Genomic DNA, 20504 nt, shown 5'->3' on the forward strand with positions numbered 1-20504 from the left:
TTTATTTGGAAGTATAATCCATAAAGAAAATAAACAACCCATTTTTAAAAGAAATTACGAGTTTTAATATTTTATTCGTAGTTTCGTATTAGGGGTGTCTACAAAAATTCCGATACACCTAGGGGAGGTGGCAACGTAAAATGTATAATTGTGGCCTGGTAGACCAACACAAAGCCTACCTTAAAAAATTATTATCTAGGTTTTCGGGTATGCTGAATACGAATATCGCATTTAAATTTTTCGCAAATAAGTAGTTTTCCGGATATTAAGCAATAATGTAATTCTTTGTAATGACCACTGTTGTATTTTTGCCGCAAAAATATGCGTACATCAATGGCCACCAACCATAATGTTTGTTATAAGTGGTTGGTTTATAACAAACATTAATAACATTGCTTAATATCCGGAAAAGTATTTATTTGCAAAAATTTAAATGCGATATTCGTTTTCAGCATACCCGAAAACCTAAAGTCGTCATTTTAAAGGAAAGGAAACCAAGTAAAATTTTACAAATATGACCGCCGCGTTATATTACTACATGAAACACGTAGAAAAGTATCTTCAGTATCGTGAAAACTAGTTGTCGAACACAATTTTAAATGCGATATTCGTTTTCAGCACACCCAACAACAAGTTTTTTAAAGTAGGCTTTGTGTTGGTCTACCAGGCCACAATTACCACCATGGTGGTAAGGGAATTTAAGAAAATCTCACCTCATCAGCTCATCACGTGACACATCCGCAAAGAAATGGTAGCAATGAAAGAACGTTATAACCTGAAAGTGAACCTTCTTCAAAGGCGTTAATTTTTTTTTCTGCTACTCAGTTTTAATGTATGATTATTGTCGGGGAAAAAAAGGCGAAAAACACGCAGGGGTGGGGTGGGGGGGCTCTCTTACAGGTCCACCGACCGCACGATCTGTATAATATAGACTACAAATATGAATTCATGTCCAAAAGTTGTGAAACTTTTTCGATAAACACCATTGGTACTAGTGCACTTATTGATTCGTGCTAAAATAAGGTTATTAAAAAAAGCCATTCTTAACATGGGGAGGGGAGGGTGTTTTGTACCTAACATTGAATAAAAAGAACAAAACTTTAAACTTGGAAATAAGATTAAAAAAATAGCGCGGATAAGTGCGTTTAGCACCACCCCAATGAGACTTGTTGCTTTTCCAAATTACGATATAATTTTCATAAAATATTTGATTTAAACTAAAAAAAAAATTAATACCTTATCTTAAATATTTCACCCGTGCGTGCTCCTAATATATCCGCTGACTAGATTTCCACGTTCGATTTTATTTTGTGTTGAAACAAAAAAAAAAAAAAAAAAAAAAAAAAAAAACACGAGAAAAATTTAATAACGCAAGTTTTTTTAAATCTCAGGCTGTTAACAAAACTGCATGGTTGCTATTAAAAAGGTTCATTTAACGTATTCGATTCAATACCAAAGAATAAAAGTTTTAAAAACCTTAAAAATTTAGACAATGGAAATCTACCTGGTGTTTTACTTTCATTTTTTTTTTTTTTTTCACATTTGCGCGAAAAAGATTTTTCATTAAATTTACCGAAATTTTACCTTGCAGAATTTAAACCGAATTGTATTTTTTTTATAACGTTAAGTTTTAGATTTTTTTAACCCTCGAAATTTAAGTGATTTAAACGATTTTAGAGCCTTTAAACTGTTGAATAGAAAGTTATTTATGGCTTACGATACTGTAATAATTAAATTTAACTTAAAAAAACAAAAAAAAAAAAAAAACACGATGTTTATTTAGAATAAGACGTTACAAAACTAAATTGCAGAAAAAAATCTGATGATGTACGTACCGTCATATTCCAAAAATCACGTAAATTGATGTTTTTTGCAATCATTTTTTACTTTGTCTTTACTGATTTTAATAGAAAATTGTAGACATTACAAGGTAGATTTTGATCTCGATAGTTCGATTTGTGTTCTCTTATTTCTAAAACATGGCGGATCAAAACAACGTATCACTTCCTCAAACTTGGATTTTCTTAAAACTACTTTCATCAATTTACGTGCGTATCCGGATATTTACCGATTTTAGAACATTTTTCTGTATTTTATGTTGTGGAAATAGGTCTAATAAGTATCGAATATACTTCCGGGTAACGTCGGGAAGTCTTTACGTTTGTTGTTTTTATAGTTCCTATTTGTCTCATTATTGGAACAGAGTTAGGCATAAGGTCTTAGGTATTCAATGTGCGAAAAACCCAGCTTCCTCAAAACGGGCACTTTTTTTTTTTTTTTTTTTTTTTTTTACAAAGGCATCACCACATTATCAAGGCCCAGAGGCCACTCAAGGATAAGGGTTAAAGAGTGTACAGTAGAAGTTGGTCAATATAGTAATCATTAGTAATGAAAATTTGGTAAATTTAATAACTTATATGGAACGGCTCATCAAGAACTTATTTACCTTAGACTTGAACACAACCATATTGTAGTCAGCCGGAAAGCAGGAAAACGGAAGACAATTCCACAGGCGTGCAGTTCTAAGAAAGAAGCTTTGTTCATGGAATCTATGTTTAGGTTTAGGCACAGATAAAGAGTGGGGGAAATTATTGATAGTGTTTACAGCTAGACGAGTGTTTCTTGTGAAAGTTTGGCGAGGGGGGACCATAGATTGAAGCTCAGTTGAACACTTTCCATGAAAATAACGATACATCAGAGACAAACTCGCAACATCTCTTCTGTGAGATAGAGGTTGTAAGGAGGAGAAAAGGACATCTCCTACGAGGCTACGAAGTCTATTTTGAACTCTATCAAGGCAGGACAAGTCCTTTCTAGCAGCTCCTGCCCAGATGTGGCAACAGTATTCCATCCTTGGACGTACCTGGCTCTTATATAGATAGAGAATAGCATCAGCAGTGAGATATCTACTGGATCGATAGAAAGATCCCACCATTTTTCCAGCGGCCTTGGCAACAGATTTGATATACGTGTTCCATTTAAGATCAGGAGTAATGGTCAAGCCCAGAAGTTTGTCAAAACTTGAGGCCTCCTGAAGACGAGAGCCATTCATTTCAATTGATGACAAATGTGGATTAAAATGTTGATGTAAAGAGAGAAGCTTGGTTTTAGATGCATTAAAAGTAACCAGCCACTCCTTTCCCCATTGTACTACATGCTCAAGATCAGAGGAGAGAGAATTGGAGAGTACTTGCTCGTTTACTGTCTTAGATGTGGTACCATAAATGGTAGTGTCGTCAGCATAAATATCTACAAATGATGTAAGGATATGATTTGGAAGATCATTAATGTAGATCAGGAAAAGAGTTGGGCCCAGGATGGATCCCTGAGGGACACCGGCATTAATACTGTGAGCTTCTGATTTTTGCCCCTCAACTACTACTCTTATGAACCTATCAGAAAGAAATGATTTAATAATTGAGAAGACTTTTCCAGCTATACCATAGCTAGCGATCTTATGAAGTAAACCTTTATGCCATACCCTATCAAAGGCTTTAGATATGTCAAGAGCAATTGCCCTAGAAAGATTGCCACCGTCGAGAGATTTGCTAATCCTATGCGATATAACTGTAAGGACATCTGCTGTAGATCTAGCAGAACGGAAACCATATTGAGTGTCACTAAGAAGGTTATTTTTGTTGAGATGTTTGATTACTTCTGTATTTAACAGATTCTAGCAACTTACTCATGACGCACAGGAGACTTATTGGCCTGTACTGAGAGGGGGATGAGCGATCACCTGAATTCTTAAATACAGGGCATACTGATGAGATTTTCCAGGGAGATGGGAAACTATTCTCCTTAAGACAACGTTTAAACAGTTTTGTAAGTATGGGCGCTAGTTCAGGTTGAAGTTTTTTGAGTACTATAATTGGAATACCATCAGGGCCAGTTGCTTTACTGGAATCAATTTCCATTGTGAAATAAAAATTTCCTCAGTCTAGAACGATTTCTTTCACTAACCGAAGACAAACGATTAAGTGTAGAATCGGTACAGTACACTCTACTCCTAGCCAAAAGATCGAGTATTCATTCGTGTTCGAATGAATACAGATTACAGCGGTCATCATTCGTTGAATTTATTTAATTCAGCGAATTTAAAATCACATTAAGTTAAATTATCACAATAAACATGCCCTTTCGCCAATAACATTTACTATTTATTCAGTATAGGGTCCTAATTTGTATTCAAAATTATTTTAGTACGTAGAAAATGCAATGTTCACGAATACATCGAAACATTGGTAAAGGTTAAATATTTAAATGAGAATACGGATAAGATTTTTCGAAAAGGCGATCTAAGATTATGACATGCTGAACGTTTTGGGCTTAAAAGCAATTTAGTTTAGTAGTACGAATGAAAAAAAAAAATCACTTTAATGATTAAATATGCTATGATTATCGGCTTATTTCCTAGATGACGCCATATTGGTAATAATGGAATGTATTAATTTAGAAAGTGTTCACTATTCATACTACGTACTCTAAACTGCACCCTAAACTCAGATATTTGTTAAAAAAAAAAAAAAAAAAAAGAAAAAGTGTTTATGCATCTTTGGTACCGCGCTATTTTTAAATTTTTTTTTTTTAGGTTAAATTCGAATTTCACAAAATCGTTTATTAAATTGTTAGGTGGGAGCACAATAGTTACAAAACACCCTCCGCGTGTTAATAGCTTTCAAAATATTTCAGCACTGTACCAAAATAATTTTATTTGAATTTGTATGAATTCGAGCACAAAGCAAAAGTACACAATAGTTAACACTCGGTAAACCACGTGCAAAATATAACCAAGTCATTTCAATGGGAAAAGATAGTTTAAGGGCAATGGATGAACGCAAGAAAAAAAAACATACCTGGATTTTATTTCTCGCATTCATCAATGGCCGCGATCTTTAAAAATCGCCAGTATAAATTAGATCCCGGGTTTGTTTTTACCAAGTATTTTTTTAGGCTTTGAAATTTGAGATAATGACTAAATTTGTACTATTCGGACTACTTTCACCGTGGTTGTTCCTATTTACAATGTCTCCCCACGGGACAGAGTTAGACACCAGGGTCGTTTTTTTGGTATTATTATACAAACACCGTGACAGCGTTAGGGTTAGGGTTAGGATTAGGGTTAGGGGTTAATTCGCTGTCACGGTGTTTGTATAGTTTTACCGTTTTTTTAACGTGGAGAAAAGGAACAAAAATAAACATTGTCTCAGTCGTGAAGGATTTCTCATCCACTGACAGAACAAGAAATTGAAGTGCAACATCTGAAGAACAGATACTACACTGTGATCTTGTCCCGAAGGCCAACACCTTGGTTGTTATTCACAGGCTTTCGACCATATTTTTCAACTTGAGAATAGAATAAATCAAAATTTATATTTCGAACTAGCTAACGACTTTCAAGTTCGAAAACAAGATCAAAGGTTACATCGGCCGAAACGTTGTGAACAGTAATCGATATATTTTTCATAATGTATATTACGAAAATGAAAATGAAGCTTAAGTTAACTAATATATTGAAATAAAACTTTCAGAACACGATATATATATAACAAATTAACTATAAAATTTTGTTTTTAGGAAGCATGATTTAGAAGTTAAAACTTTTAATAAATTAATGAAGTAGATGTTTGTTTCTTATATACATTCCTTCAAATGGAGAAGGAAACAAGTTCACATTTATCATTAATGACAAAAAAATACGTGCTGAAATAAGGGTGGCGGATTTTTTAATCACTTACCCCATAGCGACATACGCTGCTAATAACGCCACGTACTCCATTGATAAGTTTGGCCGCCATATTGAACGAATAAATCCGGAACAAATTAATAGTCGTGAAAGAAAAAAACAGAACTACTAGGGAAAAAAAATCTTTTTAATTGTAACCAAAATAAATCAATAAATTTGATTATAATCAATTTAACAATTAAAAAATGGTTAATTATTAAAAATAAGTAAAAAATTTAAAAAACATATATTCTCACCGGAAGTTCCCGAAATGCAAAATAGTGGTTATGGGATAGAAATCTATGACGTCAATTGAATGCTCCGCCCAACACCCACCCATCCATATAAATATCACGTGACCACATCTGTTCATCCCTTTTGCTTTTAACCAACTCGGAGAACAGGTGAGTAGTGAATATTTCTCTCGGTTTATCCCGATTTCGATTCAACTTATTAATGCCATCCAGTTAATATTTTTGTCTGTATCGATTATACAGTTCTTACACTAATCATTGATATCATTTTTGTCGATTTTTATGTTACGGTAATTAATATTTTTTTATAAGCCAACTTCGTCTCTTTTTTTCTGATACTGCCGCCATTGCCGGTATCTTTTTTTTTCTTTTTTTTTTTTTTATCGTTTTGTCCAACCTTCGGTCTTCATCATTTTACATAACTTTGTTTTAAATTTTAATCTATCCACATTTGTTTGGATTAAAATTCGTCTTAATTCCTCCCGGTTTAATACGGTAGCTAATAATGGACCACGTGGTATAATCATAAATGTTAATGCGTAAATTTAAAATGATTCTAGTAGTTAATGGTTTCGCCCCTTTTATTACAACCTTTTTATTTATCTCATTTAATGTTAGCTTTCTTGAATCCCTTTGTAAATGAAGTAACTAACTGCTAGGATTTTCCCCATATTGTATTGTAAAAATGTTAATTGTCTCCTAGTCACCTCACAAAATGGCTGCCGATACGGTTTTTATTCCAGAGTTAACATTTTCTTTTTTTTTTTTTTTTTTTCCTTCCATCTCTTCCATTTTTGTAGAATCTTCCGTTGATTTGCTTTAAAGACTAAGACAACCATGCCGAAAGAAAAGAATCATATTAACATCGTCGTCATTGGACACGTCGATTCTGGAAAATCTACCAGTACTGGTCATTTGATCTACAAATGTGGCGGTATCGACAAAAGAACCATCGACAAGTTCGAGAAGGAAGCCCAAGAAGTAATTTTTACTTTAAATCTTATTTCGATTTTTTGGATTTCAAAAAAAAAAAAAAAAAAAAACCAACCCTTGTCTCGTGCGACGTGGCGCTGTCGGCCATATTGCATTCGAGTCTTTTCTTTAAAAATGGCTTTTCTAAAAATTGCATTTTTTTAAATTTCAGATGGGCAAAGGTTCTTTCAAATATGCCTGGGTATTAGACAAACTGAAGGCCGAACGTGAACGTGGTATCACCATTGATATCGCTTTGTGGAAATTTGAAACCGATAAATACTATATTACCATTATTGATGCTCCAGGCCATCGTGATTTCATCAAAAACATGATTACAGGAACATCGCAGGTAAAAATGTTTTTAAATTCTAATTTGAATGATGCATGACAACACCATGAACGGTGTTTTAAAATAGCAATGTAGTAGTTGTACTACACTTTAATCTTTGTCACCCTTTTTCACTAAAAAAATTAATCGAACTTTCCAGTTTTCTCAACTAAAATATTACGTTACAGTATACCAAGCTAAAGTATTTTAATGGTATCCCTTTCTTAAAAGCTGAAAAGTTCAACTTAAGCTAAACTGTCTTTGTCACTCTACCCTCGAGGGGGGGGGGTAAATATTTTAATGTACTATTTTCTGGTTCACTAGAATTATTCCTGTGTATAAAATACTGCCTCCCCTTTTCATTTTTGCTTTTTCAACTCTTAAAATTGTATGTTCCGTTATCTTAATAGAATTTACTTTTAAAGTCTTAAAACACTGAAAATTGCTTTACGTGCTGGACATAAATTTTGTGACGAATTACTTTTGGCGTAAATTTTGTGCTGAGATAAGGCGCACGTATAGAAGCAGTACCCCTTTCTATATTTATTACGACCCAGCACAATATCCCACCCTCGCCCCAACCACTTCGTTAAGAACGGGTTTCGAGAATGTTTATTCCGAAAGCCGTTCTTAACATTGGTTATCGTGTTTATTATGCTGGAGCACGTCGTAAAAAATTTACCTCCTTGAATGACCACTACTCTACTGGACTATTAAAAATTCAATATTTTTAGGGATGTTCCGTTTCTATTACGATTTTAGTAAATCGATCTCCATCTTGGAAGCATCGACTTTTTTCCAAATTTGAAGAATTTAGCATTTAAAGGCAAACTAAAATAGGGTAAATTTAGTCGATCGATTTACTAGAATTTTCGTATTAGAAACGGCACCGCTTAAATATTACATTAAAAATTATAATCTGGTAGATTAGTGACCATTATATAATCCGCTAAAGGGTGCAAATAAAATTGAATTTAGGAAAACTCGTCCCCTTTCGCTAGGTAGGAAAACTCGTCCCTAAAAGTGAAACCACTAAAAACTTAGCCAGTTAGGTAGAAAACGTACACTTAGAAAATCGAATTTATTTAAAAAAAAAAAAAAAAAAATTATGGGGGCTATAGTCTAAATTTTAAATTAAAAAAAATCTTCAAGAACGATCATAAAATGTGTTTTCAATCGATATTTATTCAATAAGGGACCAGTTTTCTTACCTAGCGAAAGAACTAGTTTTCTGGGCACCAATAAAATTACAGAGGGTACTGCTTCCATACGTGAGCCCAATTATATTATACCCTATTAAATCGTTAGGTGAAAGTACATAATTTAAAACTTAGTGTTGCTTTAGCAGTATCAGAATTTTTGTAGGAATTTTTGACACCCCTAGCACGAAACTGCGAATACAATATAAAAATCTCGTAATTTCTGTTAAAAGTGGGTTATTTTCTTTATGGATTATACTTCCAAAATAAACTATTACAGTTTTAAAATAGAAATTTTTTTTTTTTTTTTAAACAGTAATGAATTTTCCGAACTCAATATTTTTCAATTTTTAAACTTTAAAAATCTATCAATTTTTCTATTGATTCTATTTTTACGATATTTTCAGGGTCAATGTGAAATTTTATGTTCTTTCCAATAAACCTAATATAATATTTTAGAAAAACGTTTTTTAAATTCACCCCCCCCCCCCCCAGTGTCACCCATTTTTAACTTTCTCTTAAAAAGTAAATAATTTGTCTTATTTTATATATCACAAATTGAAGAGAAAAGGTCAATAAAAAATATATTCAAATTTAAAACAAAATCCCTTTTTTAGAAATTTACCTGTAAAGTCCGAAGTTTAAAACCTTTTTAAAAAACTTTTTTTTTTTTTTTTTTAATAAAACCGTGGTCCTTTCTCCTTTAATTGAAAAAAAAAATTAGGGCTTGAATTACATTTTCGAGGAGTTATAAGCTTGGAAAGATGGGGTGGAATTATTCACTATTTTCACGAAATTTCTGACACTGCTAGTGTTGCTTGCACTGTTCAAAGAAGCAACAGAACTTTTTTAAATACTAGCTCACTGCGCCATTTTATGTTAATTGAATTTTTACCATATTTGGTACTCGTGCACTTATTGATCCGTGCTAAAATAAGTTATTTAAAAAGCCATTCTTAACATGGGGGGGGTACCTCTTTTTTGTACTTTTTGGGAAAAAAAACCTTTTAAAAAATAGCTCGGATCAGTAAGTGTATAGCAGCCCATATTTTGTACTCGTTAAAAGTACATAATTACAAAACATGTTCCCAGATTAAGATCGGCTTTCAAAATTATTTGTCTAAACAATGTTCAAATATTTATCAAATATCAAAGATGTTAAAATATTTTATTACTAATTTGTCGGATATTAAAATTAATCTTGACCAGATTGTATTTTCCGTCTTTTAACAAAATCCTTTTAGTTGAATGCCATTTTGATGTGGTCCAGCTTTTTAAAATGTTAAAAATAAAAATTTCAGGCTGACTGTGCCGTTTTGGTTGTGGCTGCTGGTGTTGGAGAGTTCGAGGCCGGTATTTCCAAAAATGGCCAAACTCGTGAACATGCTCTTCTTGCCTACACTCTTGGCGTGAAACAGATGATTTGTGCCGTCAATAAGATGGACACTGCCGAATACAGCCAGACCCGTTTTGACGAGATCGTCAAAGAAGTGAGCAGCTACATAAAGAAAATCGGTTACAATCCGAAGGCCGTTGCATTTGTTCCTGTGTCCGGCTGGCACGGCGACAACATGATTGAGCCGAGCACAAACATGTCCTGGTACAAAGGATGGGCTATCAACAGGAAAGATGGAGATGCCAGCGGTGTCACCCTCATCCAAGCGTTGGATGCTATCATCCCTCCCACGCGTCCCGTCGAGGTCCCACTTCGTCTCCCATTGCAAGATGTATACAAAATTGGAGGTAGGATTTTTAAAATTTTACTTTGCTACTTGTGCAGTTTACAGACTTAAATTTTAATGTAATTACATTTTATTTTAAACATGTATTTTTAGTATCTTGTCGATACTTGTACAGTTTAATCAAGACATTAAAAAAATGAAATATTGAAAAAAGTAAATTGTACCTATTTACTATGCCTCCCCACGGGACAGTTAGACACCAGGGTCGTTTTTTAACGTGGAGAAAAGGTACAAAAATAAAAATTGTCTCAGTCGTGAAGGATTTCTCCTCCACCGAAAGAGAACAAGAAATAGAAGTGCAGCATCTGAAGAACAGATACTACACTTTGATCTTGTCTCGAAGGCCAAGTAAATTGTATCCGTTATGAAACGAAGTTCTCCGAAAAAATTTCACGGTAAATTTTTAGATTAGGTCCACCTCCACAATTTTTAAATGACGACTATGCTGAATACGGAAATGACATCGAAATTTTGGAGAAATAAGTAGTTGAGATATAAAATTGTATTATGCATTGTCTTTGGCGACCATCTTTGTTATGCGCGTGCGCCATAATTCTACGCACTGAACAAAGATGGCCGCCAAAGAATACAATGCATAAAACAACTTTTTTATCTCGATAACTACTTATTTCTGCAAAATTTCAATGCTATTTCCGTACTCAGCATAGTCGAAAACCTAAATGTCATTTAAGACAATTGTGGAGGTGGACCTAATCTAAAATACCAATTTAACTTGATTTCATGGAGTAGTTTTTTGCTATACAGCGAAAAAACAATTTGATACCGAGCAAAAGGTTAGCTTTTTAGGAAAAGCTAGTATTAAAGATGGGAGGGAGTGTCGGCGCTTTAACTGGCGTGTTCAATAAATTTCATAATGGCTTATTTCAATGCACTCATAACTTTTTTTTTTTTTTTTTATGCTTTAGAAAAACTACTCAATCAAATTAAGTGAAATTTGTCGGAATGAAGACTTAAGTCCAACTTGATAAAACTGTACAAGCACTCATCTTGTCAAAATATTGTGCATGGTTTGCTCCATTTTAACTTGGCAAATTACTCTATTCTGCCAAAGGAATTTGGGTGGGATCTTTTATGAAATTAAAATTTATTTCCATATTTCTGGAAACTATACGGGCATCCGTTTTAACCTTTTAAAGTCGTCCACTAATAATGCCTGTAAAAGTGACTTGCATAAAACAAACTAAAAAAATTTTTTTTTTTTTTTTTTTTTTTTTTTTTTAGGTATTGGAACTGTGCCAGTTGGCAGAGTTGAAACTGGGGTCCTTAAACCTGGTGTTGTTGTGACCTTCGCTCCTTCTGGAATTTCCACTGAGGTAAAATCCGTGGAAATGCATCATGAAGCTTTGCCTGAGGCGAATCCAGGTGACAATGTCGGTTTTAACGTCAAGAACGTTTCCGTGAAAGATCTTCGTCGTGGTTATGTTGCTGGTGACAGCAAACACTGTCCACCAAAGGAGACAAAGCAATTTGAGGCCCAGGTGAGTTTATTATACCTACATATTTTAAATTCGTCTCGTCACCAACGTTAAGACGCAGATCATTTTACACCCCACCCACACCATTCCAAAACTTTTAAAGATTTCCCAAATGTCTAAAAAAAAAATTTTTTTTTTTTTCTTCAGGTAATTGTCATCAACCACCCTGGTCAGATTCAGGCTGGCTACAGTCCCGTCCTGGATTGTCACACTGCTCATATTGCTTGCAAGTTCCTGGAACTTAAGGAGAAAATTGACAGGCGTTCCGGTAAGAAGATTGAGGATGCCCCGAAATTCATCAAGAGTGGTGATGCTGCTATTGTTTTGTTGAAGCCGACCAAACCGATGTGTGTGGAGACCTTCTCAGAGTTCCCACCCTTGGGACGATTTGCTGTTCGTGACATGAGGCAAACTGTGGCCGTTGGTGTAATTAAGGGTGTCGAGTACGCCGAGGTTTCTGCCAAGGTGACCAAGTCTGCTGTCAAGGCCCAGAAGGCTGAGAAAAAGAAGTGAAGGTTAGCGGAGGTTAGCTTAACTGCGATTCCCGAGTGGAGTCCAAAAACCAAGTTTCCTTATAACACAAATGTTCTTATAACAACAAATTCTCTCCTCCTGCAGCTTCTGCTTTCATGGCCTGTATGGTTGCTTAGGTCTAAAATTCACCGCAAAGAATTCAGACGGAAAGACTGGACTTCTCCAAGAAAATGGGCCTCTTGTCATTTTTTGACTTAACACAATAAAAAGCTTTAAAAATACAAACTTGTCATTGTTTTGAAATTAAGTCTTTGCATTTTGATAATTTTATATCTATAGATTGTCAAATTTTCTTTATACAAGAATGTTGTTTCACTTCTCCTCTCCCCACCCCTCAAACCTCAGCGAGTGATCCTGTTCACACTACAGGAATTAAGTTAAGTGCTGGATATTGGCTTGGGATGATGCACCGAAGAATCCTAAGTGAAGTAAATTTAGATAAAAGTTAATCTTTGTATTAAAGTATGAACGATTATCAAAATGCTCTGATTGGAATTGAAGTTTGTAGAGATTTTCTGGTCTTATTTTCAAAAATCCTTTTCTTTTCAGTTGTGTAATTATGTTGAATTAACATGAATTCAGGTAAGATTTTTTAAATTTGAACAGGACACAAAGTTGCAGTTTAAAGACAATATTCGCTTCAAAATAAGAAACATGTTAGTCCCCCAATAATTGTCCCATCACCTCTGGATGGGTTTTCTAGCCCGCCCAAGTGACTATCAAGTCTCTACTGCCATATTTTTCTTGTTCACTTGTAGCGTTTAACATAATTCGTTTTTCAAACCCGAATAAACATTTTACATTTCAGTTAGGAAACTTGCCTTTGGTGACCCCTCCCCGAATCTCTAACTCTAATCTTTTTAACCTGGTTGACTTTCGTTCATCTAAAATCATCTATTTAAAATCTACCACTCCATAAAGTACCTGATGCAAGCTATTATTTACACAAAGCTATTACTTTGCTAATAAGGGGAGATAATATATTAACGACAGGAGCTGAATTGACATTAGGGTCTGAAATTTTTTAATTTCACGTGCCTTTTAATTATAGAATCAATTTCTAAATGTTTAATTTGTAGAAAAATGTTTTTGTTAGCCGAACAGTAAAGTTGACGAACGGTTTACATAATTCAACTGATCTAAAAAAAAAAAATTCCTAGTTTTACAGGCATTTTTTTTTTCTTTGAATAAACGATTTTACTGAGTACATTAATACCTACATATTTGTTGTGATTGGAAAGTTTCCGGCACTTTGAGTAATGCATAAGAATTTTAGATGGGCAAAAACACAAGTTCCCTTTTAAGTAAATGCTTCCATAAAGATGTTTAAATAATTCAGTTATCAATACAAATTTACTGCTAGCAAATCAACATGACCCACTGATTAAGGAGCTTCGAATTTCTCTAGGTTTAGTTGTAGATGGAAAAATTTATATCTGGATGATATATATTTATTGGGAAACATCCTCTTCCAGAAACTTGGAATTACAGGTAAGATAATGGAGAGGATCTTTATGATATCCTTGGGCACAGGGAGGAGTTGGTGGGGTTACAAGAATTAAAGTGGATGAAGTAAATTCAAAGTTACGATTGTTGATTAAAAGAAAAGTATCATGTGTAGTTGTGATGGAAGTGAAATCAGGCCAGTTGAGAAATGATAATAGATGTGTTATATGATCTTCAAATCTGTATAGTATGGGAAGATGTGTGGAAAAACAGATTGTTGATAAGGTCACATTGAGGGGGGGGGGTTTATGCATTAGAACTTAAGTAGGTGTAGTTAAGAGAGGAAAACATGGCAAGTGATGAGATAAGACTTGGTCAAAGACAGATTTGTTTAAAAATCGTTCAACATATGCCAGCATGTTCTAAATAAAAATTTAATAGAATTTTTCAGTTCATTTTAGCATAATACAACTATATTAGTAATATATTTAAATACCAGCAGGTCACCTGGTGTTGCCCAGTCGTAAGATCTAAATGATATTTGAATTCATTTATTCTTATATTGAACCTGTATGATTTAGAAATCAAAACCAAAGCATACAACTCTCCACCCGCATTACTTTGCCCCTGAGCCACACCCTTATATATATATATATGAGGCATTGACAGTTACAAGCATCACTGCAGACAAAAACGAGTTATGTATACCACTGTATTAAAAGCCTGCTAACATATAAGAGAAGACATGATCGAATTAAAACTAAAACATGGTTGAAAATCAACTAATGTACAATCTGCTCGGAGTATGTATCAAAAGTTTTCCGCTCATAGTAATAAGACATTTAAAATCCATTTTACTGTGAACCATCTTGTAGAGTTTAGTATTTACTGCCCCCTCAATGTTGGAATCTCGAAAGCACCTAGGGAGAGTTCTTGTCTGACTATAAGGTCGATAATGCGCTTTGTTAATGTTCGCTTGTAGCGTTAGTGGCTTGTTGCTGGACTTGGATAGCCAAGCGCCACAACACTGGCTGCAGGGGATGGCAGCCAATGAGTGCACAGGGCAAAAGTTTTCAGCTAATCACTGCCTCCTGTTTACTCGTTCAAAGTCTTCCCCTTCGAAGAAAGCATGCACGCGGCTTAGGATTCTTGTGATTTTTATCAGGTTTGTCACCCTTCACTGCAAAAATGAGTGACATTAAACAACCAGAAACATCACACAGCAGGAAAAGAGTGAGAAAACCAGAGGAATAGAAGAAAACGCAAGCTAAAATGAAAAGGAATCTTGGCAAGGAGTATGTGCATCTTACTTCTGGCAAACGCATGGCTGCCGAGACGAATGTCTTCAAAGTGACCGAGTAGGTGCGGCAGAAATTTCGTGAAAAATATTGGATAATTCCACCCCATCTTTCCAAGCTTATAACTCCTCGAAAAATGTAATTCAAGCCCTAATTTTTTTTTTTTTTTTTTTTTTAAAGGTTTTAAACTTCGGACTTTACAGGTAAATTTCTAAAAAAAACACTACTTTTTTTTTTTTTTTTTTTTTAAATTTGAATATATTATTTATTGATCTTTTATCTTCAATTTGTGATATATAAAACTTTGAGTAAATTAATTATTTACTTTCTAATAGACACTTGGAGGTGGGGGGGGCATGAATTTAATAAAAACGTTTGTCTAAAATATATTCGGTTTATTGGAAAACGCATAAAATTTCACATTGACCCTGAAAATATCGTAAAAATAGAATCAATAGAAAGATTTTGATAGATTTTAAAGTTTAAAAATTGAAAAATACTGAACTTGTAAAATTCAATTAATTTCATTACTGTTTAAAAAAAAAAAAAAAATTTCTATTTTTATACAACTTTAATAGTTTATTTTAGAAGTATAATCCATAAAGAAAATAAATAACCAATTTTTAAAAGAGAAATTATGAGTTATTTATATTTTATTCGCAGTTTTGTGTTAGGGGTGTCAAAAATTCTGATACACCTAGTGACCCAGCCAGTGATAGAAAAAATTTTTAATGATTTCTTGGATATTAGCGACAACACATTGCAAAATGCATACATCAAAAACTTAGTACCAGTTAAACAGACGTAAACCGAAGGATGCAGCCAACCCCAGTCCAGTGCGTGCTGTGAACTTGTGTGCTATGACGTATGATAATACCTGTTACCAGATATGTTAACAAAAGATTTTTTTTTTTTTTTTTTTTTTTTTTTACATAGGCATCACCACATTATCAAGGCCATTCTCGATATTAAAAAATTAATGTTTATTCTCGATATTAAAAAAGACGGAATAATTAGTGGATTTAAAAAAAAAAAATGTTCGGCCAGCGGAACATCGCAGAAAGACAAACGTGGCAAAGCTCCACCAGCAGGAATGATCAGGGATACATTAGTAACTCAGCGTTCACGAATACATTAAAACTTTGCCAACTCTTTCCAGCCATTGTGCAAGAGCAAAATCTCCACACAGAACTTACCTTTATAACGCAGACACATACCGCACCAACCACACCGGGTTTCCTTAACCTCGTCGGATTCCACCTGATATGACAGGTATTCTTTTGATCGTCATTGTCCTGTCACAAGTTGGCCTGTTGATCGTCTTTACCCACTGTGTTTTCATAGTGGGGCGCTTTGCCTCTCATCGAATCGTCTCCTACCCTGTGTAGGTAGTCTCCGGGTACATCAATCATTCCACTGGTCCTTGCGGCTTGCTGCAAAATGAAGAGTCCTCACCACAAACAAACAGAAGTCTGGTTTATAACAATAACAAGCTATTTATTAATTTCATTACTTCATAACAGCTACTGTCTAAATTGAGGTGATTGACTATAGCAGTGAAACGATGCAAGACCAGACCAGTAAAGTCACAGATTTCCCATTAACACATCATAACATCAGTCCCTGAGGGCTCCCAAATCTGGAGCGCTTGACCAGCCCAGCCGTTTGGTTTGCTGGCTACGACTCTTTTCTTTTTAGAATTCCTTTTTCTAAATCTGACCCCTTTTTCCCCATCTCTCCTTCAGAGAGTTGTTACAAATACCCCTTCTTTCTTCCTCTTAGAGCTTACCCTTCGTCTTGTCCACTCAGCACCTCTCTCTCTCTCCCCTTTATCCTATTAATTTGTACTGAGGTTTCTACTTATTATCAAATTAGGAGTTATTAGTCACCCCAGATCAAACAATGCTTGGCGGCAACCTTTACTCTTGACTCCCATTCTAAGTTGTCAGCCTTAATCAGCTAAGGATCTCTGTATTTCTTCATACCTCTCAACAGGGGTTTTAAAAACAACCTTTCATGCTAACAGATATATAACAACAATGAGATAAAAACAATTATTATTTGTTTTTTCTCTTTTCTTGTCAAAATCCCATAAACATTTCTGTTTTGTCCCAATCAGACATCAACACCCCCTCTTCTGCCCTCTCTTCCTCTATTTGACAAGCAAGACCATCTTGTGTCGCCCGGGGTCTTGCCATATCCGCCCCTTCCTTTCCCTTGTCATTTGGTCACAAATTACACTTACACACCCTGCATCAGAAGCTCATAATGGCATATCGGCGGTTCGTCCTATTTTCCTAGCTAAGGTTTTGCATTTCTCTGCACTCCTTCACTCCATCCCGTCCAGTCAAACAACCCCTCTCACTGCAATATGCACCTCGCTGCATGCATTCATGACACCAATAGTGTCATACCTTGAGTCATCCCTTAGTGTCACCAAACTGTACCGCATGTACCTGGATTAGATTAGCCTTGAACATCCAGATGAAGGAGAGCTACTACCATAATGTGTTCAACCATAGCTACAACATCAGTTTTTAGCTCTCAAAAACAGACACCTATTTAACCTGCGATGAGCTGAAAATCGCTATAAGGGCAGCTGAAGAGACCAGTGATAACAGGACGAAGCAGGAAAAAGAAGAACTTGAAAGGCAGAAGGAAAAAGCTGCAGGAGGACAAAGATTGATGCAAGAATGACGATGCGTCTGTGCGTGTTATCTGCATAGAGCTGCAACAAACTTTACCAATACCGAAACTTCCAACCAGTGGAGCCTATTATAAGCAGAAAGTGCGGATGTTTAACCTGTGCATTCATGACATGAAAGTTAATGAATCGAAATTTTACGTATGGGACGAAGTGACAGGTGGCAGGGGTTCATCAGCCATTACAAGTTGTTTGAAAAAGTGGATTGTTGACGAGTATGATAAGAATGAGTTTAAAAAACTAGTGTTTCGTTACAACTAAGAACATAAACTTTATTATTAATCATCTACGTGAATTGAATAGTGGTCGTCTGACGGAAGTAGAACACTTTTATCTCATGCCGGGTCACAGCTACATGACCCGTGATCGTGCTTTTGGGAATATTGAAAAAAGCTATCCGTGTCCGTGCTGATCTCCACACTTTCAATGACTAGTGTAATATTATTATGAATGTTGTGTATGAAGGCTGTGATGTTATTGAAATCAAGCGTGAATGGTTTTATGATTTTGATGATCTTCATCGGTACATCAGCCACCGTAAACCTAAAGACCCTGAAGAAATTTTTATCCACTTTTTCCCGTGGAAGGTAATTCTTTGTAGCTAAATACAAGTTACATGTAACACTGAAACTATTATGGAAGAAACAACAAAAAAAGGAGAAATCTAATTCATTAAATATAATGTTAGCAAAAACAATTTGTGACCTCATAGGGTTGCCAAAAATGTTCATCTGGCTTACAAGATAACTTGTAGTAGTAACTGTTGAGGGAAGAGTATGAAGGGAAAAAAGAGGTAGAGAGATGGAGAGGGAGAGAAAGGGGTGCACTTGCTGGAAGCTTCTAGGTGGTTTTATCTGAATGGAAACAATATAAAAGTTCCCTTTTTTTTCTTTTTAAAAAAAAAAAGTATTCAGAGTCCTTATTCTAATAGTTATCAGTCCTTTCTATATACAGAGTCCTTATTAAAATAGTTCTTAATTCTTTTGACAATATCTTCCTTGGAAGGTATTTGTGTTGTATTCCCTTTTAGAGGTAACCGCCTTTTCTTTTAAACACGTTTCTGTGTTCATTTTCCTTTTCAACGTCCTTGCATGCCTCCTCACGAGGTTGAGAAAGTAAATTATCCAAAATGAACAAATCCTAGTTCATTAGAGCAAACGACGACTGCATAAATCTTTCCAAATTGAATAGCAATTGTCTGATATAATGAAAATATTTCCAAATTGATCAAATCTGATTGCTTTCGGACATTTCCGGAGATCGCGACCAGAAAAATACTGCCAGAATTAGTGTTGCTTTTATTATATGAAAAAGCCTAATCCACATGTGATATAAAAAGTTTTAAGAAGTTGTGAGCCGGCCGACCGCTTCTCGGAAAAAAGCCTTTCTTAGACATACACAAAAAGCGAACATACATACACACACACATTCGCTTTTATATATATTAGTATTTCAGTTCGGCGTTGCCCGGGTGTTTGAATGTGTATGTTGAGCAAAAAAAAAAAAAAAAAAAAAGTGATAGTAGGAAGGCAGGCTCGAACCTGTACCACGAAGGAGGAAAAAAACGGGGAAAAAAACCCTGACGTCTTTGCTGTTACGATCACCACCAAACTGGAAGTGATGTAGGTTTAAATTAAGGCTAGTCAATCGAAAGGAGAGGATGACTTTAAAAAATATCGGTGAAAAAAGCGACCCCCCCCTAGAAAAGTGCCCAATTGAAGGTGAAGATATTAATGTTTTTAGCCAACTTTTCGATATTTGTCGTATGAAAGGTCGAACTTCAAAACGATACTGATCTTGGTAAAATCCGTTGCCTCTGTCGAAAGTTTTAGGCAGACATGCAAACATAAATACATTCATATATTGGTAACTAAAAATTTTTGACCCAAATCGATTAAAAAGCTTGCCCTATCTCTGAATACCTTTTATGTCAAATTTCAAATGTTTAGACCTAGAAATTGGTAGAGACCGCAGAGGTAGGTTTATCAGAAGCCACAATTAAAAATACCATATATGAACTTAAATAATTCAACTTACTATCTTTCGAAGTTTATAACTACTTGAAAAATGTAATTCAAACCCTAATTTTTTTTTCAATTAAAGGAGCAAAGATCAAATTTTTAAAAAATAACAGGTTTAATAGCAAATTATGCAATATTTGTTTTTTAAATCGGTTTTCTTTAAAAAAGATTTAAAGAAAGTCAACGAAATTTTACTTACTTCAATTATGAAAAATATAAATTCCAAAAAAGCACTTACCTATAAAAAAATACTATTTAATGGTTACTTCCATTATTCATTGTTAGAATTTATCCATATTTATACTTATATTCCATGCACTTTTTAAATAAAATAATTTTTTAAACAAGGATTAAAAAAAAACGTGAACTCAGATGTTTTTCACTGTTCAAAAAAAGGGAGAAAAACGTCTGATTTTCTTCTTACGGTGGCTTCAAAATGCCACAATTAATGTCTGTTTCTATTACGTGCTGTAAGCCAAAATTAGTATTTTTGGGCCACCTTAGTTAAAAAATAAAAACATTCAGTTATTAGTTTTTGCCTTTAAAAAAAAAAAACCCCACTCTACCGATTTTTTTTTATTCTCTTAATGAAATACATGAGTTTTTGATTAATATATTTTATTTCTTCTTTATCAAGTGAATTTTTTTTTAAATATCTAAAAAAAGGAAACATTGAATGAAATAGAAAAAAATTGTTGTCAGCGTCCAATCTAAGCATAACATGAACTTTCACTTAAAAAAAAAAAATCAAGATGATTTTAAAAAAAAAAGGTTTTACACTT

General features: G+C 34.5%; 2 protein-coding genes across 4 annotated transcripts in view; one reads left to right on the plus strand and one right to left on the minus strand.

Moving 5' to 3' along the window:
* LOC145293933 (small ribosomal subunit protein uS14m-like) overlaps positions 1-5895 on the minus strand; it is a 49212-nt gene extending 43317 nt beyond the window's left edge. The window contains exon 1 of one of the 2 annotated variants that reach the window (XM_080140761.1): positions 5739-5895. In XM_080140761.1, the coding sequence (XP_079996887.1) occupies positions 5739-5798 (60 nt within the window). In that variant the 5' untranslated portion in view covers positions 5799-5895. The remainder of the gene's footprint in view (positions 1-5738) is intronic. The other variant, XM_080140762.1, reaches the window with a different exon arrangement.
* Positions 5896-5998: 103 nt separating this feature from the next.
* Positions 5999-12478, plus strand: LOC145293932 (elongation factor 1-alpha-like). Of its 2 annotated transcripts, none has more exons than XM_080140759.1 (6): positions 5999-6129; positions 6780-6960; positions 7124-7303; positions 9783-10224; positions 11466-11722; positions 11867-12478. In XM_080140759.1, the coding sequence occupies exons 2-6, from the start codon at positions 6817-6819 to the stop codon at positions 12230-12232; spliced, it is 1389 nt and encodes a 462-aa protein (XP_079996885.1). In that variant the 5' UTR covers positions 5999-6129; positions 6780-6816; the 3' UTR covers positions 12233-12478. The 2 variants fall into 2 exon arrangements, with proteins under 2 accessions (XP_079996885.1, XP_079996886.1); XM_080140760.1 differs by having other exon boundaries at positions 6121-6269.
* Positions 12479-20504: the final 8026 nt, after the last annotated feature.

The sequence above is a fragment of the Euprymna scolopes genome, chromosome 15 (genome assembly GCF_053919585.1).
Source record: "Euprymna scolopes isolate OS-2025 chromosome 15, ASM5391958v1, whole genome shotgun sequence".
Classification (NCBI taxonomy): Eukaryota; Metazoa; Mollusca; class Cephalopoda; order Sepiida; family Sepiolidae; genus Euprymna; species Euprymna scolopes.